Consider the following 26,812-nt stretch of genomic DNA (forward strand, 5'->3'; position numbering starts at 1 on the left):
CCTGCATGCCTGGCCTTGCTCTATCTACTTTGCAGAAAGATTGTGTTTTCTTGGCAAGGAATTTTCTAAGTTCTTTTTAGTTTTCTTGTTGTAATCATCATGCATTGGTTAAACTTCTTTAAAAAATAATGTTCATCAGAGTTTATGACTTGACTTTGATCCATTGCCCATTTGTCAGAATTAAGTTTGGTGAAACTGTTGGTTTGGACTGAAGCCATTGTCATTGTACAAAGTGATTTCATCTCTGTTCTTCTAATTTAATGCTAATGTTTATCTTTGCTCTAACTTATTGACTGCATGCAGGCAACTAATTCTGAAATGACTACTGTGTTACTAACCAAATATTTCCAGACAGTTAAAGTAATCTGTTTCATCATGTGTGCTTGATTTTGTGGGGTTTTTAGATGTCCACCATGGTTAGGGTATTTCAGATTCCTTTGTAAAGAAAATATTAATGATCTATAGCAGTGAAGCTTTTGAGTAATCTATAATTCTTTGGTCTCTTTCTTCATCTCCGGTCATATTTTCCAACATTTCCCATAATTTCTACCAATAATACCCACCTTTTTTTTTAAATCCTTACCTTCCATCTTGGAGTCAATACTGTGTATTGGCTCCAAGACAGAAGAGTGGTAAGGGCTAGGCAATGGGGTTTAAGGATCACAGGGTCACACAGCTGGGAAGTGTCTGAGGTCAGATTTGAACCTAGGACCTCCCATCTCTAAGCCTGGCTCTCAATCCACTGAACTACCCAGCTGCCCCCAATACCCACCTTTTAAGTGCCATTGAGTATCCAGAGTTCACTTTCAGTTTTAGAAATGTTGTGGCACAGTAGAAAAACCACTGAGCTCATAGTCACAAAACCTGGGTTTGAATACTGATGTACTGTGCAATATTAGATGTGATTTAACTTCCATGAGCCTCAGTTTCTCATCTGTAAAAATGAGTGGTTTGGAATAGATAAGTCTCTAAGGCACCTTCTAGATCTAGCTTTATGTACTTATAGTTTGGAAGATCTTGCCATATTCTTAATTACATTTCTCTACTACATTCTCAACTCTCTTGTGAGGCTCAAATGAGACAATATATGCAAAGGTTTTTTGTTTATAGAGGAGTTTAGTAGGTCTCATCTTTCATAGAATCCTAGAATGCTAAAGCTGGAAGAAGCCTTAGGGATCTCAGAAGACTCAAAATTGCTCATAACCCAAAGGGAAAAATGAAAAGACACATGTGAGCATGAGCTAAAAACTAACAAAAAAAAATCCCTATGACTTCAAGGCAAATTTTGGTGCAGTGAAGAGATCACGGAGTTGTGAGTAAAGAGTTCCATTGTCTAGTCCCAACTCTGTCATCAATTCATCTTGTTATCTCCGGGCCTTGTTTGCCTTATCTATAAAATGAAAAGGTTGATCAAGTTGCTTTCAGAATCTCTTCTAGTTCTAATAATTCTCTCATTTCTTAGGCAAGAGGTCCATATGGAATCTAAAGGGAAACTCAGGTGTTATGGCATCTAGGGATCCTAGCAGGTACTGGACCTAGAATCAGGAAAACCCAAGTTCAAATATTGTTTCACACTAGTTGTGTGACCCTAGGCAAGATCCTCAACCTCTGTTAACTGTCATTTTTCATTCATTTCCTCTTCATGACTCCATATGGGGTTTTCTTTGCAGAGATACTGGAATGGTTCACCATTTCCCTCTCCAACTCATTTTACAGATGAGGAAAATGAGGCAACTCTGTTGTGAGGTTCAAATGAGATAATACATGCAAAGTTTTTTGTAACTCTTAAAGTGCTAAATAAATTTTAGTTATAACATAAATTGTTATTATCATTAATATTATTGTATTCTCCTAAGTCTCCTTAAGATTGAAATCCTATAATCTGATATCTTTGCAGTTGAAGCTCCATGTGTAAATTAGGCCAAATACAGGGAAAACATTTTATTCCCTATTTCACAGGCTTCGAAGGATCCATTTACTGATATGATTTAGATGATCAAAGAATCTTAGAGAGATCCTCATTTTTTTGGTGAGGATCCTAAAGCCCAGAGAAATAAAGTGGCTTGTCTGAGATCATACAGCTCAGTAAGTAGCAAAGCTGAAACTGGAACCCAGTTGTTTTTTTTTACTCTAATTTAGAAGTAGAAGTGGTAGTGGTGGTGTTTTTTTTTTTCATCATTAACCTTCTACAATAGGTGTACTGGTGTCACTTGTCAGGAAGAGAACATGAGGCTAGATGTTCTAACCCACAAATTGGTGCTTACACTTGTTTCTGCCTTGCCTTGCTGGGAGGAAATGTCTCTGTTGTTTTAGATTGTAATTGCCAGGCTTATTAACACAGACTAGGCAGGTTTATCTTTATAGTACCTAAAGAAGGAGAGGAAATTCCAGAGACTGTAAAAAATGAAACCTGCTGTTGTTTGTGTAACTTGTTCAGGAGGGGGGAAAAAGTGATGCAAGAGATAACTTTTCATACCCACTAACAAAAGCACATTTCATCTTCCCGGTTTTTCACTCCCTCTCCCCTCATGTGACGATGTCATTGAGGAACAACCGATGGTTATCACTCAAGAGTGTAACTAGGGAAACCACAAAACCTGCCCCAATTGCTATGGAGACAGCCATTTATTTGTTCGGTCTCGGACTATTCATTACATCAGCAAAGCAGGAGACTCAAATATGGATACTTTCCTCCCCCCCCCCCCAAAAAAAAAGAAAGAAAGAAAGAATTTTTCAATCCTCAGAATTAGAAGAATAAAAACACATATTGAAACATTTGGTGCTTCCTTCAGATTTGTGTTAGCCTGTCTTGACATGTTACAAAAGCATCTGTATAGGGACATTCCCTTCTATCTTTAAAAAAAAAATGATAGAATGGGTTTTCATTTTAAGCCACCTAGTTTTTAAAGCCTGGATTCCTGGTTCATGAATAAACAGTTTTTCAGGGATACACTATGCTGGGAGAGGCAGACTAAGAAGGAATCCGTTGTCAGCTAGGAAGATTCCACCTTGGTTTTTTAAGTCCATCCTGAAAAGTCAATTCCTAAGAGCCAGGTTGCCACAAGAAATCCAAAAATACCCACTAGAATACTAAGGATAGACTCTCCATACACTGAGCCAGAGCCCGAATTCCATTGTTCAGTCTAGGGCATGTCAAGGTAAAAAGTTTCCTTCAGAAATAAACAGATAGACTGGGATTACTCTTTTGATCTGAACATTAAGGTTTGTTTCATTTTGTTGTCATTTTCAGAAGCTAGTAAAGATAAATTTCCAAGTTAGCTTAGTCTTACTAGATACCTACCTAAAATCAGGTTTCATTTATTTATTTTCTTTTAAAGATTTAGATGGTAACTGTTCCACTGGTTTGCAGTTTCTTCACTTCTTTTTTTCAGTTGAAAAATTCATTTGCAAAACTCCTAACAGAGTAAACATGCAAGTGGAGTTATTGATATTTCCCACTGATGTGTAAAATGTTCCTTTATTCTCTGAGTCTTGATGTTCTTCTTGTTATTAATCTATCATCTGTGTTTGTATTATAGTAGTGCTTTCCTGCCTGAGTATTTGTTAGAGGAAATGTAGCTATTCTCCTGCTGAGAAGTTGCATATGTTGAACAGCAATATGAAATATATTAAATAAAAGGTATTAAACCCGCCTAATGGCAAAGCATGCATAATGATGCTTGTTAAATAGATTCATGTTTAAATTTTTAACTAGGCTCCAGGCAGGGCATACAGATCATAGACCTTAATTAACCTAGGACTTTCTTCTTTGTAATGTTGATTCAGTTGGTTGAATTCTACAAAACCCTAATAAACACAATTATTCAAGTATCTCCATATATGTGTGTGTTTGTACAATAAATGCCAGAGATCAGTAAAATGAATCATTATCCCAGTTTTTGAAGATATGTGTTAACAGAGATTTTTTAAAAGTAAATAATTATGCCCATGATATTATAGTATAAATATGTAATTATTGGCTGTGGTTAGACATGGGTCTGTAACTAGAGACCCATTTCTATGCATCTATAAATACACATCTATAGATTTGTCTAAGTATTTGAAGTTAAATTTTTAAAATTACAAATTCATCCATTTTATCTTTTGAGATTAATTTGTTCTTCTAATATACAGTTATAGTAGCCACTTACAGTTGCAAAGTTAGTGACATTTCATTAGATGCTTGCAGGAAGGGTTTGGTATGCATGCAAAGTATACTGGTACTCAGTTATATAAACTGTATATTTCTTTGAACATTTATATTGTCTCATTTTGCTAGCTAAAATAATTTTATTTGCTCTGGCATTCGCTAGACAAATATCTTTCATAATCTCATTCTTTCCCTTAAGAGAAAAAAGCCTTAGATTATCACAAGAAGCAACATATATGTCCAGCTTCCTCACTTTCTTTTTGAAAGGTACTTTTTATCTAAAAGCTTAAAAAAATGATTCTTTATGTCTACTGCTTTATAAAATTTCACTTTCCAGTCTTGTTTCAGGGAAGCAGAGCCTTAACTTTTTTGGAGTCATAATGTCATAATATTGTTTTGAGGGCATGGTGATTTTTAAAATTTTTGCTATACTCCACCTCCACATAACACAGAAAATTAAGTGCTACATGGTATATAAGAAATGTGTCTATGTGTACATATTAATCAAAGCTAACAATAATCAATTTTGATTTTTGAAAAAAATTTTGATTGATTTCAATCATTGTTCTCTGGGCATTATACGATCAGGGTACGTGAGCCCTGCCTTAAACTGATCGTTGCCTAAAAGGCAAAGATTTTGTCTTCATCATTGTATATATACCTAGCCCAGTAGTTGGCTCATAGAAGGACCACAACAAATGGTTTGACTTTATTTCCTTGCTTTATTTGCTTAAAGATGTGTTTTGACTTGGAAATTAATTTTCGTTATACTTTAATGCAGAACGATATTTCTATCAAATTTGCAGATATAGGCTAACTAACAGAAATTGGTAGCCCACCCCAAAGAATTTGGAAGATAATCCATTTAGTGACTTAAGAAACACTGCAATAACGCCGGCTACCTGAGTCAGCCACAGTACTAGAGCGGGGAGTGCCTGCTAATTTGGTCCAGAGGGCTCTTATAATACACAAAAGTAATAGCTCTTAAAGAATGAAGGTATCCTAAAACAATAGTCAAAGATAGACCATTATTTTGAAAGGTAAATAACTTAATCATTTATTCACTATTGAAAATAGACTATATTTTCCACCTTTCATTCAGTTTTGATAGTCTTTGGATGTTTGTTTCATTTTCAAAAATAAATTCCCATAGCTCTGGTGGAGAAAGGATGAAGAAAGAGGTGAAATATGACATGATAATTGGGGTGTATGAGAAGAAGAATAAAAACAAAGTCTCTTCTTGGGACTAAATCCATCATCCCCTGAACCTTGAATTTTATTAGTTACTGTTATTTTCAGTTCTTGAATTTTTAAACTTCGCTTTGAAGTATCTATTCAAACTTTAATCTACTAAGAAATTTTGTGGTCCATTTTTATCATGAAAATGGAAGTTTAGATCAAATATCCAAAGAGCTAATAGGATGGCATATTGTACTTACAAATGAGAGTTCATACAAAAATTCCATCTGTTTGTTGTTTTGAGAGAGTAATTTTACATTCTTACATCAGCTTTCGGACCTTTGCCTGATCTTCTTTGGTGCTTTCCCAGAGCATCAGAGCAGCCGGGAAGTCATTCTTTTCTCAGGGTTCCGTCAGCTACCTCTTCCCACTTCTTAATAGCGAATTCCAGTTGCAGAAATCTGTGATCCCAGGAGCTTCTAAGGAAATCAAAGCAGGTAATTTAATAAGACAAATTCCAGGGCTGCCCATTCACCTTGGCAGAAGAGCTCTGAGTTAATGTGTGAAGTTAAAATCCAGTGCTCTTTACCAAGCTGGAAGAAAAAATGGACTGCATGATTTTAGCCTCAACTAAGGATATTTTATATTTAACTTCTGGCATTCCTCTTCCTCAGTACATAATAACAGTCAGAAGTCTCCCTCCGAACCTCTTTCCCAAAGCCCCCAGGATGAGGTATTCTTGCTAGGACTGAAGGAGATATACTCTGGGTCTGTCCTTCTACAAGTTATTGAATTGTCAGACATGAATCCAGGTCTGACAGTTTCTAAGTCTGTGTTTTGATACTTCCAGAGATCTTTATTTCATACAAATATTTGGGAAATTATCTCATTAGCATTGGAAAACTGACTTCTTGTGGCCTGAAGGAACGTAGAAACAATAGCCTTTAAGTATCCCAAGAATGGAACCCACAATGGTCTGCAGAGTCTCTGGAATGAAATCTGTATTTAACTGAGAGGTGTGGGTCCGTTTTGTTTGCTTTAAAAGAGTGTCTTAGAATGAGTTCTTTCAAAGGTGTGAAATGGTCCTTTGACAAGGGAACTTGTAATATCCATCAGCAGACTCAAGTTAAGTCATTTCACAGAAGCAGACAGATGTCATCATTCTGGCTCCCAATGTCTCATGTGTCTGTGTATTCTAATGACAAGAATATATTTTATTTCCAGGTATTCTGCTCCATCACAGTCAGAAAGGAGTCAGTCCTGTATTTATTTTGCTATCTGTAGCCCATGATGAGGTGAAAGATTTTTTATTTATTTCTATAGATTTAAAAATGTTGTCCTAGTACCATTTTGGAGCCAAATATTTATTTACTTTGTTTTTACTGTGAAGACTATCTCATCTACTAAACTAATTACTGGAAGTGTTCTTTGACTCTGAAAAATTGTGGAAAATGGAAACATCTGACTTTAGGTTTAGTACTATGGAGGCAAGTTGGTTTCAGTGATTTACTGAAAATTTCAGTTTTCATTTGGTTTTGTGGCTTCTCATAGATCTAGTTAGAGACTGGCATAATAAATAGGGTGACGAGTGCAGCTTTTGGACTAACACATATACTAGTCTCTGTAAAACTCTGCTGCTTGGGCTTAGTGTACCTGGTGTTTTTATAATGAATAGAGGACTATCCCTGTTAAAATAAACAGGACTACATCCTCACAAGTGCAGAATGAAAATGAAACTCATTCAAATATCCATACTTTAAATTCTGATAGTTTTCATGTATGTTTTTAAACAGCTATTATGTAAAGCAAACCTAGACTATTATATTTATATGTCAAACCTAGTTCCCTTTACTTTTGGTTAAACAACTACCTGTCAAACTGGGACTGTCAAGTAGAATTTTTAAAACATCACATAATTGTCATGATATATTAGACATTCTGATTTGCCTTAAGGTGGCCAGACTCTTTTTCTAATAAATGCTGCTTCTAAGATGCATGACACCTTTTAAGGATGTGAAATACTATGGGAAGGTGAATGCCAGAGTGTAGCAGCATCTAGGCAGCCTAGCATTGTCTCTTCTTTCCTCTAGTATTTCGTTCTCCTTTTACACCCATTTCCCCATTGCCATTTTTCTTTCATTCATTTTCTTTCTCTGAATTCTGTCTTTATAATGTTCACAATGCTTCCCATTTAAAGTTCCCTAGAATTTTTTGCCTGATATTCTTGGAAAGTCAACTTAAAGCGGTCTGGAAATCTAGCCAATTAATAATACACAACCAATACAGACCCCTTTGATCCGTCGGCAGAAATTGAGGACCGAGAGCTTACTGATCTCTGGTCACTGTCCTGGAATTTCCAATCTGCTTTCTTAAATGTCATGCAGCTTAAGCAGGACTATGGGATTTTGCCTAATTCAGCGGGTTCTACGAACAGCTTCTCAGAGTTGTAAGTCAATTGCATTGCATTTCTTCTGGTAAGGTTTGGTGGCCTTGTCTTGGGCTTGGGGGTGGTGTAGTCGGGAAGTGAGGAGATCAGGACTAAGGTTGATGCATAAACTCTTGAAAATGTTGATAAAACTGCAAGAATGGACATTATAAGAGGCTGCTTGTATGAGACCCCTGAGGAGAATGGGAATTCTGGCATCAACTAGTATTGATTTATAAACCCTTGAAATGTTGATAAACCTAGCAAAAGGGGGATCACACTAAGTATCTAATATGGGACATCAGGGGGAACAGAGAACCTCCACACACTTGCAGAATAGCCGTAGGTTGTGTCACACTAGTGTGAAGAACTGCTTCAAGGAAGACGGGACACGCGTGGCCCAGAAAAGGTCTCCTACGGGGATAGACTCCCTGAAGAAGCTTGAAATTATCACTACACAATGAGTTCACACACTTGAAGAGTACTCTTGCCTATGGCGATGCTAACTTCTTATTTTGTTTTTAAAAAATTAAGATGCCTAAATCTTTTTTATGAGCTTTTACTAAAATGAGACCATTTCCCACAATACCGCGGCAGAATCTTTTCATACCATATCTCTGTTGGGTATGTAATTGGGTGTGTTTTATACACATGCATAAATGCACGTACTACACTTACTTTATATATCGCACAACAGTGTTTCACTGTGACAACATCATTTAATTCTTCTGAGAAATTTGGGAAGATTTCATAAACATTATCTAGTATATCCTTACTCTATTCTTTAAGGAAGATCAAATTGTCTCTGTAAAGAATAGCGCATTGTACAAATCACGATTATGATAGGGACGCCCTATGTAGAGAGACATTTTTCCTGATTTTTTTTTAAAAAAGGTTTATTTTTAAGTTTTTTGGTATGGTTACACTTCTTATAGTCAGTCACTGGAAAGTGTCATGGGATCCATCGGTCTAAAGTTAAAGAAAAAAAATCTGTCGATTGAGAATTTAGCATTTTTTTCCCTTTCAAAATCATATCCTTTGTATACATATATGTATTTTGTCATTTCCAGGCATTCTACAAATGTCTATATTTGCATACATATACACACGCTCAACATTTTGTTTTTTAAAATGTTATTTGTCAGAAGATTCCACAAATATCTAATCCCAACTAAAATTGTGTAGATCACACTTGAAAATGCACACTGATGAAAATACCTCCTAAGACATAAGTAAAACACTCTCTGCGTAGCAGATGGGGCGTTGCTGGAAGAGGAAGAAAGGGGGTACCAAAGAGGTGCATTTAATTCTCCTCAATTTTAAATGAAGTGGTCCCTCTTTCTGGAAGTCAGAAACTATAATGCTACACCACCCCCACCCCACCACCCCTAGTGCCTCTATCAATGGATTTCTTTAATGCTGATGATGGTTGGTGCAGTTTGTGGGAATCTGTATTTAGTCAGAAATGTTTCAATAGAATGACCTACCAGATGGGACCAGTAACAATGCAGAGAGGCATCGAACCACCACAGACATTTGGTGCTTAGAATAATAAAAAGACTATAAAATTAGATTAGTTGAGTCTAATTTGGAATTGGTATATTCCCCATGCACCCTTGCAGCTCTTGGGCAGATAAAGCCCTGAGATTTAGCACTGTGTCAGGACAGAGGACTGCAACTTCCAGTAAAAGGGAAAAGAGAGAGAGGGAGAGAGCGAGAGAAAAGAGGCATTCTGGGAGGTCGCAGAGGGCAGAGCAGTGACCTCCAATGATTTACAGGCCTTTAGCTTAATGAAATTGTTTCAGTGACATGACGGTAAGAGCTCGTAATGGATTGGATGCCCTAATGTAATGAAATTACTCCCTTCTGCCTTAAAAAAAAATGCGCAATTAATATTTACTGAGACCTGACAGCCTTTGGTGAGCTCGTCTGTGCAGTTCTTTCAGACAGTCAGTGTGGAGAGACAGAGCAGCGTGGCAGGCACTGAGCAAACCTCCTCTCTGGTGCCGAGCACAGACTGCAAAGGGGTAGAGGGACACTCCAGTGGCCAGGGGACGCCGGGCCCCTGTGCTTCGAGGCAGCCCCCAGTTCTTCCCTACTCAGCCTTCATGCTCTCCCCTTCATTTTCTGCAGGCAACTGGACAACAACCAGATCAGCTGCATCGAAGATGGAGCCTTCAGAGCCCTGCGTGATTTGGAGATCCTGTGAGTTGATTTTGTGATTTGTTCTTCCTATGTGTGTGTGTGTGTGTGCGCGTATGTATTTGTGTGTGTGTATGTGTGTACATTTCTGTGTCCCCTGCTGCAATGCTACTAAAATTGGAAAGGGGTAGAGCCCTCTGGGTTGTCTCGGTCAAAGAGTTGCAGGCAGCAAAGTGTGATTTCTCACCTCCCACAAACTGGGGTTCCTCCTAATTAAGTCACAATAGAGCCGCTGCTCCCAGGGAGCTCCGAAAATGCCATATTTGTTGCTGGGTGAAACAGATGGACTGTGGCTGGGCAAGAACCTTACACAGTGTACAGCGAGAGAGCCTTTGAGAGAGTATATGAACAGAAAGATGGTAACAGGTTTGGTGGGGGGAAGGTTGGAAAGAAGGGCCAGTTAAAATAACCCCAAGTCTGAAAAAGGACCACCGGGCAGAGGGCAGGTGCTAATCTCCAAAGAGATCTTATTGCAGGGCAGAGACAAAAAAAAAAAAAAGTCCAGTCGTTGTTGCCATGATCTCCTCTGTAATTTAAATCTTAACTTTATATACTGACCCTAAAGGACCACAGAAAACAAAGGCTGTAGGAGGTCCCCACTATGATCACCACCCACAATCCCCACCCAGTATGCTGGGAAAAAAGCATTGCTGATGAAAGTGGTCTAGAGCTAGTCACATAAAGTTTCCAACTAGCAGGAATTGAGCGTCCTGATTACCAACCAGTGGGGAAAGTCCTCAGTGCCCCACAGTCTGGCAGTTCCCTCCACTAGCTGGTGCCATTGGGTGAATGTAAAATGTTGATGGTAGCTACTGAAAACTACACTTCTCATGGTTTGGAAATATAGAAAAGGGTACTATGTGGGAAAAGAACAATGTACTTGTCATTAGCCAACTAGGTGACCTTGAGCAAGTCACTGCATCTCTGTCTCTGTTTCCCTATCTCATTGAGCCTCAGTTTCCCTATCTATGAAATGAGGAGATTGAGCTAAAAGATGCCCTAAGTTCCCTTCCACTTCTAGTTACCTATGATTCTGAATTATTCTGATGGTATCATTTCACCCAGGAGAGGAGGGTGTATTAGAAATTTATTTTATCCTTTCCTTAAAATGAATGATTCAGAAACTGAAGAATATGTATCTCTGACTCCCAGATGAAGAAATGAATGAATGCATGAAGAAGTCACCTTTGTACTTGAGGGAAGAAAGAGAAAGAGAAAATCCCCACTCTACTCACACACCCAACCCAAACCCTGCCCTGCAGACAGAGATGAGTTGAAAAAGGCCCAGACACATTATTAGTAAAGGAGATGGCTCAGGGAAGGATCATGGGAAAGAAAAGGAGTTATGGATGCTTTAAGACTTTTGAAATTTGATGAGAGAGGCAAAGTAGCAGAATGAAAAGATCACTGGACTCAGTGATCGATGAGTTAGTTTTGAGCCCAGGTTCTAATACTTTCTAGTTTATATGACTGTGGGCAAGCCATAATCTCTCTAAGCCTCAGTTCCCATACCTGTAAAGTGGTGATAATAATAATTTCACTATTTGACTGGAAGGACTGGTACGGGGGCAATGCTTTATAAACCTTAAATTGCTAGAGGAATGAGTGAGGCAAGGGTGTGACACCCTGCATCGCTAGGCAATCCTGCTCAGAACTAAGAAAGACAAGAAATATACTCTTCTTAACCAAACTCATCTACTGGGGTGGGCAGCATATTAACAAGAGAGCTCTACAATCCTTGCGTACCTATAATCCACAAATTGGGGCTCCCCTCGTGAATAGCATTTGGGGAAAGGGTAAGGAGGGTCCTAACTTCTTGCTCCATGATTGAAGAGAGGTGAAAAAAGACATGAATGTTCCTTGTAAAAAAAAATCCAAGGGGAAAAAAAAGAAGTTGTTACTGACTTTCATAAAGTAAATGTGATTTTTCACCATACATCTAGGTTACTTTGCATGATCAGGGATAGCAGAAGCTGTCCTTATTCAAGCATAGTCCATCTGACTGTTGGGTAGCATAAGCCTTCCTCTCCCTAAATTTATAGGGATAAAGGAAATACATGGTATTGGTACCCAAATACATTAGTTCATCCTAAATTAAAACACAAAGACCTACACTGGTAAAGACATGGTTGCCAGAAACCAACGAGATCAGGTTTTTATCATCTCAATCCCAAACTAGCTCACAGCAGTAGCTTTGTTTTAGACTTGTTCATCTGGCCTTGCATAGTTTAGTGCTTAAGATTAATCATAATCACTGATTCTATGAGTTTTAAATATCTAGCATAGGTACGTAACTCTGAGATAATCCATCTCGGCACTGAGAGATTCCAAAATTGGTTAGCACTAACTATTTCATGAGCCCTCTCCTGTTGAAGAATTACCCTCCACCCTCCCACCTGACCCACTCATCCCTCAAACCTCAAAAAGTGTCATTTTCATGTCCACATCAACATCTAATTGGTAATAGTAACAGGTAGTCTTTAGCAGTGCTTTGGGGCTTGCAAAGCACTTTACATATATTATCTCACTTGATAAACACCATCTCTAATATTAAATTGGACACTGGGAAATGTTGGAAGTTAACTAATAAGTGGGTTTTAGGCACACGTGGCAGGGGGGACAGGAGGGAATTCCAGAGCTCTTCCCATGCTCACAAAAGAGAGTGTGTCAATACACAGCGTGAAGAAACCAAAGCCTTTGACTTTAGCGAGGGGATCCAACCAGTTCCTTCATATGACCCTAGAGAACAGACCTGGGACCAATGAGAGGCAGGTGCTAGCTCAGGATAAGGAAGGACGTAACACCTAGAGCCATCCAAAATTGGAATTGGCTTTGTTGGTAGGAAAAGAGTTTCATGGCACGAGTAGTCTTCAAAGCAAGTGGACTGGCGGTGGTGTAGCTAGGATTGCCACTTTGGGTGGGAATTAGCTTCACTTAACCTCTGCAGTCCCTCACAACTCTCTAATTCTGGGAGTCTGTACTTTGTACATTCTAATGCTGTCAGCAGAAAGCGGGAAACTGGGCAGACCTGTGGTAATCCCAGGGAACACCATCTTCTAATTGACTTGGGAGGAAGTTGTGGATTGGAAGTACCTGTGGAAATACATCGAGTGGGATAAGCCAGTGGCCCCATTTACCTTGGAAATAGAAGAGGTGTATTTGCCTTCCAAGAAAATAATCATTTTAGCTTTCTGTTTCAGCTTTTGCCACTGAGGCCGGGCTGATGTAGCCAATTGCATTGTCTTAAAAAAAGACATAAGTGCTAGATGAAAGGACAGCTTTTAGAGACCGGTTTGTAGGGGTGAACGGCAATTGTCAGACACTGATGCCATTTTAAAAGCCGTATGCGTATCGCGTGCTTGTTTCCAATACATTATCTAAAGCTACATTTAATAATAACCACAGTTCACAGTTCTACAGTACTTAAAGTTTCTAGAGACCGCAACTCTGTACACCAGTGCAAGTATCATTATATTCATTTTGATGATCAGAATGGGTAAGTCACTTCCCCAAGATCACACAGGAAAACTTAAGGCCATCTGCATGACAAGTAGTCATCCTGCCTCAGGAGGGGTGGAGTATGGAAGTGTTTTCTGTGGAGGCCCTTACTGGAAACTGCATCATATAATTGTCAGCAAAGTTTGATATACCAAGAGATTCCCTCCTTCCTGGTATTTACCTTGGGATCATTTATCTATCCCTCGGTGAAATGCAATGAATAAGAAGACTTTCAGTCTCATCCCATTCTGCCACAGTTCTATCACATCATTTGGTCTGAATGCTAAATTGTTTGCATTATTACACCTCACTGAAAAGACATGTATTGCAAAATTGAATATAAAGCAGAGAGTTTTTGTTTGGGGGGGGGTGCAGTTTGTAAATTAAATCCTATTTTCCCATTTACTTACACCATAACTCTGATTGATCTTTAATTTATGGTAGAGCCTAACAGTTTAGCATTAACTTTTTCTGCCCTTTCTAGAGACTGTCAAATACTTAAATAGTCAGTAAGCAAACATGTAAATGGTATAAGATGATTCTTCCGTGTAAAGAGATCTTTACATGAAGCAGATGATACCTTTGTAACACAAATCACTGCTCCCTAATCCATCTGTTCTATTACTATGGATTTGAGTGGTTTGAGCTTTTGTTTTGTTCTGGTAAGATGAACATACCTCTACTAAGTTCAGAAAGTCCAAGAAGTAGGTGTGCCCCTTTGCATATGGTAAATCCTCCACCAATGAGATTTTTTTTTAATCATTCCTACATCCCTTCCCCATTTTTTTAATCATTCCTACCTCCCTTCCCCATGTTCCTTATTGTAAGTGAGGTCATTCGTCAATTTTTTAGGTGTGTATTTCCCATTGGTTCCCTATGTCCTCGGCCAGCCAGGGCAAGAGAACTTTAGGACATCAAGGCAGAATTAGGAGATTCAGATAGCTTGCCTGTACCCTGTGTCTTTTATACCTTAACATGGTAATAGCAGTACGGTACAGTGTATGGTGTTGGACTTGGAGTCAGGAAAATCTTCATTTTAATCCCATCTCAGACACTTAATGGAAGTCACCTAATCTGTCTGGTCTTCAATTTCCTCATCGATAAAATAAGAGGGTTGGATTTGATGACTTATAAGGTGCCTTCCAACTTGAAATCTATAATCCTTATCAAATTTTTAGAAAACAAAATATCGGGTTAGTGGGGCAGTGGTCAGGATGGTCGGGGAGAACAAATCTAGGCTACTCATCTGGTGTCACTGTTTAGCATCATAAAGATGGACATTGGGATAGTGTAGAAATTTTTTAAAAATATGTATCGTCTTCCCCTGGTTGATCAGATCTTGGCTAATCGCCATGTTTAACCAAGTCATATAAAGGTTAAAATAGGTCTGTATAGTTTTCATATGCCCCACGTATCTTCATTTATATCACCTACATGTTGTAATTATCCCTTTACTTTTCCAAATACCGAACTGCTAGGGGGAACAGTTGATAAATGAATTGAAGGGTGGGGCAAGAGGGGTGGAGTTGAAGTCCATATCCTTTGTAAACTTTTCCAGAAAAAAAATTCACACTACTATATATATGAACTTTGGAGGGAGGAGGGAAGGGAAAGGGAAGGGACAGAATTAACTTTTTATAATTGAGAAAAAAAATATGTTCTAGTTTTCAATACTGTATTTTCATCTTGAAATACTTTAAGGTTTTTTATCACCAGGCTCCTTAATCAAAGAAATTTCTACATGCCACATTCTTCTGGAGTTCCAAGGGCATATGAAGAGCTGGGTGGTGGCTTGGAGACTGTGGTTCCCCCAGGTAGCCGGGACTAGAGATAGGCAAGGTAGGCAATCGCCCAAAGCATAACATACATTGGAATACAACAAGAGACACACTTAATATGACTTTTTTTTTATAACGATGCATATTTTTAATGCCAGTAAATTCTGGTCTCCCTAACACATGGGGCATTACATTTTTTTTTTAATTTGCTTTTTAGTCTCATTTATTTTGTCAGAAGCCATCACATATGTAAAAAGTGTAATTTTTCCGATTCAATGGGCCATAACTTTAAGCCATGCCAAACACCCTGTCCTGACTCTGGCTCTGGATTTTTAAACTGAGTGGGTCACTGACCCAGGAATCCAGCAGGATCCTATTTTCACTTTGTCTTATGGACCAATCTCCTCAAGAAGTGAATGATTCCATGAATCCCCTTTGACTCTGAAGGCAATTTCACTTTTAGTTTGATCCCAGCAGAGGTAAGAAGTAATGTGTGAATTAGACTCACAGCTAATTTTTTTTAATCACAATGGTTCTACTTAATTGAACTCTCCTATTGCCATCTCTCTGGCATCATCTGCATTTTGATTATTATTGATAATTTCTTTTTTTTAGATCTGAATCTTTGGCTTTATCAGTTTGTGGAGTTCCTAGTAAGGCAACTGATGCAGATCAACAATTTCATCAACTTATCTATAGCTTTTAGTCTTAGAAAGTTGCCAAGGACAGAGAGAGCTGAAGTAGATATAATACACACACCTAGGTAGTGTGTATTATATTTGAACGCAGATCTTGATTCCAGAGTTGATCCTCTCTCTACTCTACTACACTAACAATCAGGGATAATAATATTAGACTGAGGGCAACAAGGTGGCTCAGTGGATAAAGAGCCAGGCCTAGAGATGGGAAGTCCTGGGTTCAAATATGACCCCAGACATTTCCTAGCCATGTGACCCTAAGCAAGTCACTTAACCCCCGTTAATTAGCCCTTACCGCTCTTCTGCCTTGGAACCTAGTATCAATTCTTAGACAGAAGATAAGGATTTAAAATAATAATAATGGGCAATATGGTATAGTGGGTAGGAGTGATTCTCAGATTTAGAAGAGCTAGAAGTTGAGTCTTTAACCTAGACTGGCTGTGTGATGACCCCAATCACAGCACTTAACTTCAGGCCTCTGAGATTATCGTCTCAAGCTGTTAGTTTGAGCGTGTGTTGATTCTCATTGGTAGAATGAGTTTCTTTATTAGGAGTTCCCTCTACAAATGAAATCTCACATCTGCTCTAAAAACAATAGTAATAACTAGTATTTACATAGCACTTGAAGGATAACAAAGCCCATGGCACATGTTGTCACATTGACTTCTCACGACTGTGAGGTAAGTGCTACTGATATTCTTTCTATTTATATAGATGAGGGTTATTTATTTATATTTTCTATTTTTTCTAATTATACAGATGAGGAAACTGAGGCAGCATGCAGTTAAATAGACTTGCTAAGGGTCACACAGCTATTAAATGTCAAAAGCAGGAATGGAACCTCTAGCCTTCTGATTTGAACCCCATCATTCTCCAGTATAATACCTCCCTCCTCCCATATGCCATACATGCTCCATGATAAGACATGGAAGCATGGTGCTTCCAGTCCAGTGGTTCCCAAACTTGTTTGGCCTACTGCCCCGTTTCCAGAAAAATATTACTTAGCACCCCCTAGAAATTATAAAACTATTTATTGAACTCAGAATAGAATGTAATACAAAAAGAGTGTGGCTATCACCACTCCTTGGGATCGCTGCAGCACCCACCAGGAGGCAGTGGCGCCCACTTTGGGAATCACTGATATACCATGAAAGGTTCATGCTAAGGGGAGAAACCTTCAATATTTAATGCACTGGTAGGAATGATCCAGAATTTTGTAGTCATTCTCATCCAGTAAGACCAAGCAGTAAATAAGAAATGCCAAATGAAACCACAGTGTGATGGGTCAGCCAAGAAAGCCAATACAATCTAAGGCTGCTCTGGTAGGAGGAGCATCTAGGACCGTAGCAGTGATAGTCTTACTGCACTCAGCCTCCTCAGACCACACCTGTAGTGTTAAGAGCCAGGATAAATAATAGCTAACATTTAGATAGCACTTTACAGTTTGCAAAGCACTTTACAAATATTATCTCATTTGATCCTCATGACAACCCTGGTAGATAGGTGATATTATTAAGCCCATTTTAAAGAGGAGGAAACTGAGGCAGACAGTTTAAGCAGCTTGCCCAGAAAATGTGATTTAAGCTCAAGACTTTCCCATGCCAGATCTAGCATTCTCTCTACTATATCACTTGCTTGAAGAAGAAAAGATTTAGTGGGAGTGCAGGATAGTTGTTATCAAGTGTTTGAAGTGGTATCCCACAGATGAGAATGAGATTTGTTTTGCATTGAAGAACTAGGCAAAAAGGCAAATTTAGGTTTGAAGTAAAGGATTACTTCCTGGCGATTAGACCTGTGCAAAAATGAGGTGGGCTGCCTCATGAAATAATTGTTTCCCTTTCAAGGGAATTTTTTCAAAGAGCAAAGGAGTACTTGATATAGGGTGGATTCTATAAAAAGGAAGGAAAGAAACAAACATTTATTAAATGCCTACAATGGGCCAGGCCTTGTGCTAATCACTTTGCAAATATTATTTCATTTTATCCTCACAGCAACCTATGAGGTAGAAGCTATTATTATTATCATCCTCATTTTACATTTGAGGAAACTAAGACAGATAGAAGTTAAGCAATCTGCCCGGAGTCACACACAGCAAGGAAGCGTCTCAGGCTAGATTTGAATTCATGTTTTCCTAGCTCCAGTTCTAGCACTCTGTCTGTTGTACCACCTCTCTGCTTCTCGTATAGCTTCTGAGTTCCTTTATCTAAATACCAAGATTCTTTCATTCTAGTTTAGGGATTTCTAAACTATATGGTGCCATTTGTTTTCCAAATCACAGAAATGTACTTAGATACCAAAGGCAAAAGGAAAATGAAGTAATGAGACTTTCTAACAAACCACCATATGACCAAGTTGATAACAATGGTTCCATCTTAGGAAGATAAGGATTAATTTCAATCTGTTATTTTCTAGTAGTTGGGCCAAAACCCTACCAATAATAGCCTTATCTATTGTGCATAGGGAGCTAGATAGTACAAACATTAACTTAAAATTGCAATGATCATTGTAAGTTCAGTGTTTGAAACCAGATGTATCTAGAAATAAATACTTGTTGAATTGAATGATGCTAAAGAATTGAATTCCTGGAAAAGGGAGGATTTTGAAGCAGAATTTTGAAGGAGGGATATGATTTGGTAGAGAATAATGAATATTTTTACATTTATATCTTAACTATGGTCTTGGGAGGGTTTTGATTCTTATCCAGAAAGATGTTTCCAGCACTCTATATTGAAAATAATAATAATAACAGTAATAATAATGTTTTCAGTCATTCTATGGGAATTGAGCTTGCATTTCAATACTTTCATTAAGTTAAAAAAAAAGCAATTCTTATATCTACCTATATAGTATTTTACCAAAAATTAACCATGAAGGAGCAAAAGTAAGATGGCAGTTTATTATAGGACCACTTCTTTCTGAATGCCATTAAAAGACTGAGGGGCTCAGTGGATACAGCCAGGCCCAGAGAAGGAAGGTCCTTGGTTCAAATCCGGCCTCAGACATTTATGTTACCCTGGGCAAGTCACTTAACTCCCATTGCTTAGCCTTTACCATTCTTCTTCCTTAGAACCCATACACAATATTTATTCTAAAATGGAAGTTAAAAGTTTAAAAAAAAGAAAGAAAATGAGAAGAATGGAATAATAACAATGCTGACATTTGTGTTCCAGTTATGAATTGCAAAGTATCTTGCCTTATCTAAACTTTATAAACCCAATGAGGTAAGTGCTTTATTTCCATTTTACAGATGAGGGAGGAAAAACTGAGCCAGATTAAGTGGCCTGCCCAAGATCATGCTTATAGTATGTGCAGAGATAGGATTCTGAACCCGGGACTTTTACAACTCCAAGTCTAAATCACTAGCCTTATGATATATAATCTTCCTGTTCTCCAATAAATGTTGTCTCTGATAGGAACTGAGAATGTAGTTGTACCCTAATTATTTTTAAATATTTTATTCTGGTTTTTTATTGAAACTCAGTCACTTTTCCTGGGTTGCCTTCTTGGTAAGCTCTCTGTGCTTTGCATTTTTTTTCTAGCTAAGTGGTGATTTCCTTAAAATGAACAAAATTGGAGATGTTGAGAATTGGTGTCTTCTGTCTGAAAGGGAGCAGCCCCATTTCTACCTATTTGCAGAATATCCGGGTAGGGTGTCTCTATTAAACAGAAACATTCTATTTATTTCAACTGTTTTTGGAGGCAGAGTGTTAGTCATGACATAACTTTGAATATAGAGGCTGTCACTGCTTAATGAAAGCCTAAAAATGCCATGAGAATGTGATTTCTTTCTCTATTTCGCTGAAAATTGTGATCAGTTCGGGCAATCAAGATTAAATTTGCAGGGCACAAGGTGCATTCTTAACTTCTATCCTGCTGCTGCTGGAATACTTGAACACAAATGCATTTTTCCCACATGCATGTTTCTCCTTCATGTTACATGAGCCCTTTGTTTCACTTCATCCAGACTTCCCCTTTTATGTACTTGAAATAAAAGGCTTAATTTAGACTCAGAAGCTAGCTTTTAACACAAAGAGAAAGGGAGAGGAGCCTTAGAACCCAAATCATATTCTTCCATTTTTAAAGAATAGCTGCTCAATCTTTTAAAAAATACATATATCATGTAACTAGAATGCTTGAGAAACTCGGCTTTCTGGTTAACTGAGAGGGAGGTAGAAATCTTATTTTCTTTGTTGTAAAAATCTTCCTTAACTATATTAGAACACATTCTTGCCATAGTGAGTAGACAGTAGAGAGGGTACATAACTGAATCTTTCTTTGGTGACTGAGAATCTCGAAGCGCCTCAGGCTTATCATTCACTTTCAATTCTCAATTCTCACTGAACTGGCCTATAGATATAAATAGATGTCAGAGCATTAGGCTATGGCTTCTATGCTAGTGCTGAGACTTTACCTGCCCATTTTTAAAAAAATAAAATCCCATATTTTCCCAAAATTGGCTTCTTCCCCTTAAATCTGAATATTCCAATCAATTAAGGATTTTGTCTAGATGGGTTCTTGGCTGTGTGATTTTTCTTGACAAAAATTCTGCCTGGATATATTCCTGCAGCAGTTTTGCATCATACACTGAAAGGATAGAATCTAGGCCTATGGTTTCAATGGCAGATGAAATTTCAAAGTTAGGAAACCTCATCTACTAACTCAGGTCAGAACCTTCTCTGCAACTTAAAGTCATTAGAGTTGCCTTAAAGCACTTTAAAAGTTAAGCCATTTATCCAGGGGTACATAGCCAGTATGTTAGAAGTAGTACTGGAACACATCCTTTTGGCTTCAATGTCAGCACTCTCTCCATTGTACTACACTGACTTTCTCTATGACCTAAAACAGGATTCTTGACATTTTTTGTGTCGTGAACCCCTTTGGCAATCTGGTGAAACCTATGGACCCCTTCTCAGGGAAAAAGTTTTTAAATGCATAAAATAAAATGCACAAAATTGCAAAGGAATCCAATTACATTGAAATAGTTATAAAAAATTTTTTAAAGAAATTGCAGACCCCATATCAAAAACCTGCCTTTAAAACAATAAGGGAAAAAAAGTATTTTAATATCCTGGATGAGTGGGAGGCAGGAGTAGCAGCAAGGAGTTTAGGGTTAGGGGATAGTTATGTGACAATCAAGCTAGTAGAGAGCAAAAATCATTGCAGAAACCAAGTTTCTAACAGGTAAATAAGATAGTCAGGTACCTCTCACCTTATATGCAAGGTTATCACTGGACAGATGGATGGATTCTCCTCATCCTCCTGTTCCTCAGTTGTCTGGAGAAGCTCTGATAAATAGTATTATGAGTATGACTGGCGGTTATTTTTCCCTTTCATCAGTCCCCATATCATTTTATGTCCTTCTACCCAAGAGAGCAATGTTCATGTCAAACTGTAGACTCACAGGAAAAAAAAAGCATGCTGTTGTCCCATTTTCACTTTGAAAGCTCCAAATTGGCCAGTTACTATGGTAATCAGGAAATTCTCTTGTTTGGGGGAAGCCTCTCTGAATGGCTCCTGTGCCTGGAATAAACCACCTCTGTTTTAGATGGCCCTTTTCCTGCTTTGTACTCCTTTTCTGGAACCTTCCAAATCTGAGATTTTTTTATGCTATAATCATATGTCCTGGAAACTTCTGTGAGAGGAGCCTTCTAGCCAATCTCTGGCATTTCTCTGACTCACTTTAGAAACAGTAAACTATTCAGATGTTCTTGAGCAAGACCCCATCCCCTCTCTATAAAACCTTTGGCCCTGGCCTTGGTCTACTCTGCTAAGAAATTCTTACATGTGCATCATGGAAGGTGACTAGAAGGAGCTGGGCTTAACCTAAATATGCCAAGTCCTGAGGGCAGACTTTCATAATGTCTTCAACCCCCTTTCTCCTCCTTCTGTAGTGCAAAGATCACCCACTATCCCAGAGGCTCAGTGATTTCCCTCTTGGAGGGTCACTGACACCTAAGTCATATACTTTTCTCTGTAGTGACTGAGACCCAGATAGATCATTTATTTTAGATCCCTTCTCCCTTCTTGTCTCACCTCTACTCCTTGCTCCAAATTAGGTCCTTCATATGAGTTGAAATATACCCTAATAAAAAGGGCTTTGCTTTTAGCATCAAGAACTGTTTTGCCTTTTTGCAAAATTTTGCCTCTGGGTCCCTAAAATTACAGGAATAGACTGGGATATTTGCTGTGTTGAAAGTTTCTGGTATCCCAGAGCACATTTGGGAGAAAAGCTATGGTGCTATTCTATCCCGTACAGTTTCCCAAGAATGTTGTAGAATGGACAGAAAAGTAGGCACTATATAAATGTTGTGATTGTCATGATCATTATTATTATTAATAGGGATGTATCGCAGTTTCTTAAGCTGTGACAATTTGAGCAAAATTCTCAACTTTCTCTGGGCCTTAGTTTCCATAGTTGTGAAAAAGTGGGTCTTGAAAATTGTCTTCTAAGATCTCTTCCAACACATTCTTTGATTCTACATTATTCCATTTTGTTCCTTGTCTGGTAAGCAGTGCGAGGGATAGTATGTTGGGTGTTTTGTTTTTAATCTCTTCCTCAGATGACTAATTTAGAAGCCACAGAGTAAGTATCCCTATCTCCCAGATGAGTGAAGGAATGAAGTGAGTGTTGCACTTAACTGCAGAAAAGGGAAAAGGTTGGAGATGGGGATAGAGAAGGAAAGAAAAGAGAGGCACAGAGAGTGAAAGAGAAAGACTGACACAGAGAGAGAAAGAGGGTGATACAAATATGACATTAAGTTCTGTGCTATGATGTTTAGATAAGCCAAGATCCCTACTCTTCAGGAGCCTGTAGTCTAATAAGGAGATGCCCTGTTTCTCCAAGGCAAAACTAATACTAATCAGTAAATTTTGAGAAGTCATTCTGAGTTATGATTTATGATGTCAAAGCAAAGTCCTAACTAACAATAATGGTGTTGGGGGCAGATGCCATGAGAAATCCCCTCGAATGAGATATTGAAGACAAATTGAGATGGAGAGACCTCATGGTGAGACTTCCATCATTGGGAAACAAGTTCCCATAGGGGTAAAAAAAGATAAGGCTGACGCCCAGGGTCAGTATAGGACAGAATGAAGGTCAGGAAGGACCTCCCTAGAGACCGGCTGCCTAAAGAAGGAATATTGCCATCTGATTGCTCCTTGTTTTAGTTAAGCATTCTTACTAACTAGGTACTAGATTCAGTTATTTCTACTTGCCAAAGAAGTGCAAGTGTTATCATCACTCTCAATTTTAGAGCAAAGCTGGATCAACCTGTCTTACTTACATCTCTGAGCCATAGGCATAGACATTGACATAAACCATTTAATATTTGATTCATAAAATTAAACCTTGATCAAATTGCCTCTGGCTTCATTATGAAATCCATTAAATCTTCAGAAGCTCCTAACAGAATTTTTTTCTTTTCTTTTTTTTTTTTTTTTGAAAAACAACTACCCTATTTTGGTGATTTTTTTTCTCTATTAATTTATCCTGCTTATTCTCATCTTAATTTTACAATGTGCCTGGCACCATGCAGGGAAGCGAGCGGTACCTTGAGGACAAAACCCACCCTCACAAAACAAAACAACACCAAACTTCTCTGGTCAGTCAGTCCACACACATTTATTAAGTGTTCACTCTGGTCCAGACTCTGTGCTGAGCACTGAGAATTACAGAAGAGGTAGAAGGAAATTCTGCCCTAAGGATGCAAGCTTTGGGCACTTGGGTCAGAGGAGTAAATGTTGATTCTTTATTCCATTACAAACTTAGAAGATTTTCTAAAAATGAAGCAGCCAGCAAAATTTCCATCAGTTTCATGAGCCCATTCTCACACTACAAACCCAGGGGAACATCCTCCACCTTTAATGAATGGAGCAACAGAAAGTCAAACATTTGGATAAAGAATGAAAGTCCGCCAATCACTTGAATGCTTCCAAATGCTGCATTCTTTGGACTGACTTTTTCATATTTCCACCAGATGCCCTGTTATTGTTCAAACATGGGCACCAGGTGACTGCTCCATCACCGTGTAGCAAAATGAATAATTTACAGTCACTTCTCATCCCTTTAGGGTCCTATGGTAGAATGATTTCACTTCATACCACTGCTACCACTCTCCAGAATAGCCACTAGTAGCCAAAATCATGGGCACCCTACCTGTTTACAAGTCTGTATAACACAGGGAATTTAAATTCTACCTAGTCAAATCCACCTATTCCCAAAGAGCAAGATCAAAGGAATTTCTTTCCCTTTCAGTTAATAGTTTAGTGGAAAGAATTTTAGGTTTATTCAGATGACTTGAGCTTGAAGTCTAAGCTCAGTCACTTATTGTGGGAACAAGTCATACTCATACCTTTGAGCTTCAATTTCCCTTTTTTGTAAAATAACTGGTACAGCCTCTTCAAGTATTAATCCTATGATGGCATAATGACAATTTTTTTTGCTTTCTTAGCTTAGAGGCCCAAAATATACATAGAAGTTCACAAAGTTATAGTTAGAAGCAACCTTTGAGATGATCTTGTCCAATTCTCACATTTGACAGATGAGGAAACCATATATAGATGGTCCTTTTACTCAAGAATTTGAGTTGCTTCCTTTAGAAACAGTTCTAGTTAGTTCAAATAGGCCACAAGTAGTGGCTTAAACTACTATAGCTTAAATAGATGATAGAATGTATTTAAACCTATGTACCACCAAACCACAAAAGAAGATAAGTACCAAATTGAGGCCTAGGCACAAAGAAAGAGACTTACCCAGGCTCCCAAGATTCAGAACTGGAAGAGATTTTGTAGTCATGTCCTCCAGGGTTTTTTTTAACCTTTACCTTCTGTCTAAGAATTAACGTCAAGTATAGGTTCTAAGACAGAAGAGTAGGAAGGGCTAGACAACTGGAGTAAAGTGACTTGCCAGGGTCACACAACTAAGAAATGTCCAAGGCCAAATTTGAACCCAGGAATACTGGGTTTTCTCTAGAGCTGGCTCTCAATCCACTGTGCTACCCAGCTGCCCAATAGGAATATACTTTTGAAAAAAATATATCTTCTTAATTACTGAGGCTTAGAGCTGGGACAGAATAGTTAACATTCTCACCTCAGTGTCAGGAAGGAATCTGTGTTCAGGTCCTACCTCCAGACATAGGCTTCCCTTAAATAAGTCATTTCACTCTTCCAACTCTCTAAGACTCTAAATTGAAGAAGCACCCATCTACATTGCTAGCACTTCCTCAATAGAGTGCTCCCTTCATTGAGGAAATCACAGATCTCATCAAAACACAAAGTCCCTTTCACCCAAAGTAATGGATTAGTCCAATGCATTTAAGTGAATTTTAAGTGTCTTTTTCATAAGGAAAAACAAACAACAAACTCATTAAGTAAAAAGAGTATTACTAGTGCTCTGCCCTGTACAAAGGAATTGAGCAGCAGTTTTTTAAAATTGAAAGATTAACTCCAAAGACAAGGAAAGCACGAATTCTAAAGATAGTGTACAGTAATATGGTTGGTATGGAATGTGGAGTACACCAAGCTCCTTTCACTTAAACTCAGTTCATTTCAACAAACTTTTATCCAATACTCTACTAAGCAAATGTAAGGAGAAAAAGGAAGGAAAGTAAAGGAGAGGAGACGAGAGGAGAGGGGAGGAGAGAAAGGGTGGAAAGGAAGGAAGGAGGGAAGGAAGAAAGATGATAAATACTATCACTTCTGTTACAGTATAGAAAATAAATCAAAGGCAAATTATTAACTAGGATACAGAATAGAATGTGATGGATTCGAGCAGTGTTCTAGGAGAGATCTGTTATGTGACTAGAAGCAAGTATCTATTCCTTTATTGAAAATTTCTATGGTAGAAATAGAGGGTGGCGATGGGAGTAGAGAAAGACTTATCCTGCCTTATCTCACTCAGGTGATTATTCCAAGTGAAATGAAAGATACCTTGGTTTAAAATGAATAGAAAGCCAGCATTGGAGTCAAAGAGACCTGAATTGTAGTCTTGTTTATGAAACTTGATAGATGTACATTGTTGTTCTGTTGTTTCGGTCACAGATGACTCATCTTCGTGGTCCCATTTGGAGTTTTCTTGTCAGAGATACTGGAGTGCTTTGCCATTTCCTTCTCCAACTCATTTTACAGTTGAGGAAACTGAGGCAAACAGGGTTAAGTGACTTGCCCAGGGTCACACAATTAGTTAGTATTTGAGGCTAGATTTGAACTCGGGAAAATAAGTCTTCCTGACTCCAGGCTCAGTATTCTATCCACTGTACCTAATATCTGTCCCATTAATAGATATTATAACTGTAAGCAAGTCATTAAGCTCTCAATAAAGATGAACACAGAGTGTGGGTGGAATGGGTCACTACATCCAGTCCATGTTCTGTGTACTTCTATATTCTGTGTCATAGCTAACTCTTAGAGGCTAGAAGTTGCAGATGAACTGCTAGTCTACTGATGAAATCACAGGTCTAGACAAAAAGAAAAAATAACAAAGAGCTTTGATTCCATTTGACAAACATTAATTAAGCAGCCATTAGGTGCCCAGAGTTATAGAGATTTTTTTAAAGGAACTTTACAGTTTAAGTGCTTTGTTTCAAAAGAGCTCATAATGTACGTGTTGATAAGTGGAAAGTAGCATTTTTATGGTTGTTGTTAATAATAATTACAATACTGACCAGTGTTTCATAGGATCCATGATTTCATCAGTGTAGATATTCACTCCAGAAAAAGACAGGTCACATCCCTCTGCATTTTAAGAGCTTGTCTTTGTGAGTTGCTGAGTCTGAAATAATTTTTCATCTAACAACCAGCCTTCTAACAATGAACCAAAAAATGTAGCTAAGCTGGTCCTGTGATAAGACATCTAACTAGTCCATCACTGGGCCCATACTTAAAG

General features: G+C 38.2%; 1 protein-coding gene across 1 annotated transcript in view; it reads left to right on the forward strand.

Annotated features, from left to right (window-relative positions):
- The window catches only part of SLIT3 (slit guidance ligand 3), an 835,110-nt gene that overhangs the window by 601,194 nt on the left and 207,104 nt on the right, over window positions 1–26,812 (forward strand). The window contains exon 6 of the mRNA XM_044659841.1: window positions 9,888–9,959. Within this exon, the coding sequence (XP_044515776.1) occupies window positions 9,888–9,959 (72 nt within the window). The remainder of the gene's footprint in view (window positions 1–9,887; window positions 9,960–26,812) is intronic.

Source organism: Gracilinanus agilis, chromosome 2 (assembly GCF_016433145.1).
Source record: "Gracilinanus agilis isolate LMUSP501 chromosome 2, AgileGrace, whole genome shotgun sequence".
Lineage (NCBI taxonomy): Eukaryota > Metazoa > Chordata > Mammalia > Didelphimorphia > Didelphidae > Gracilinanus > Gracilinanus agilis.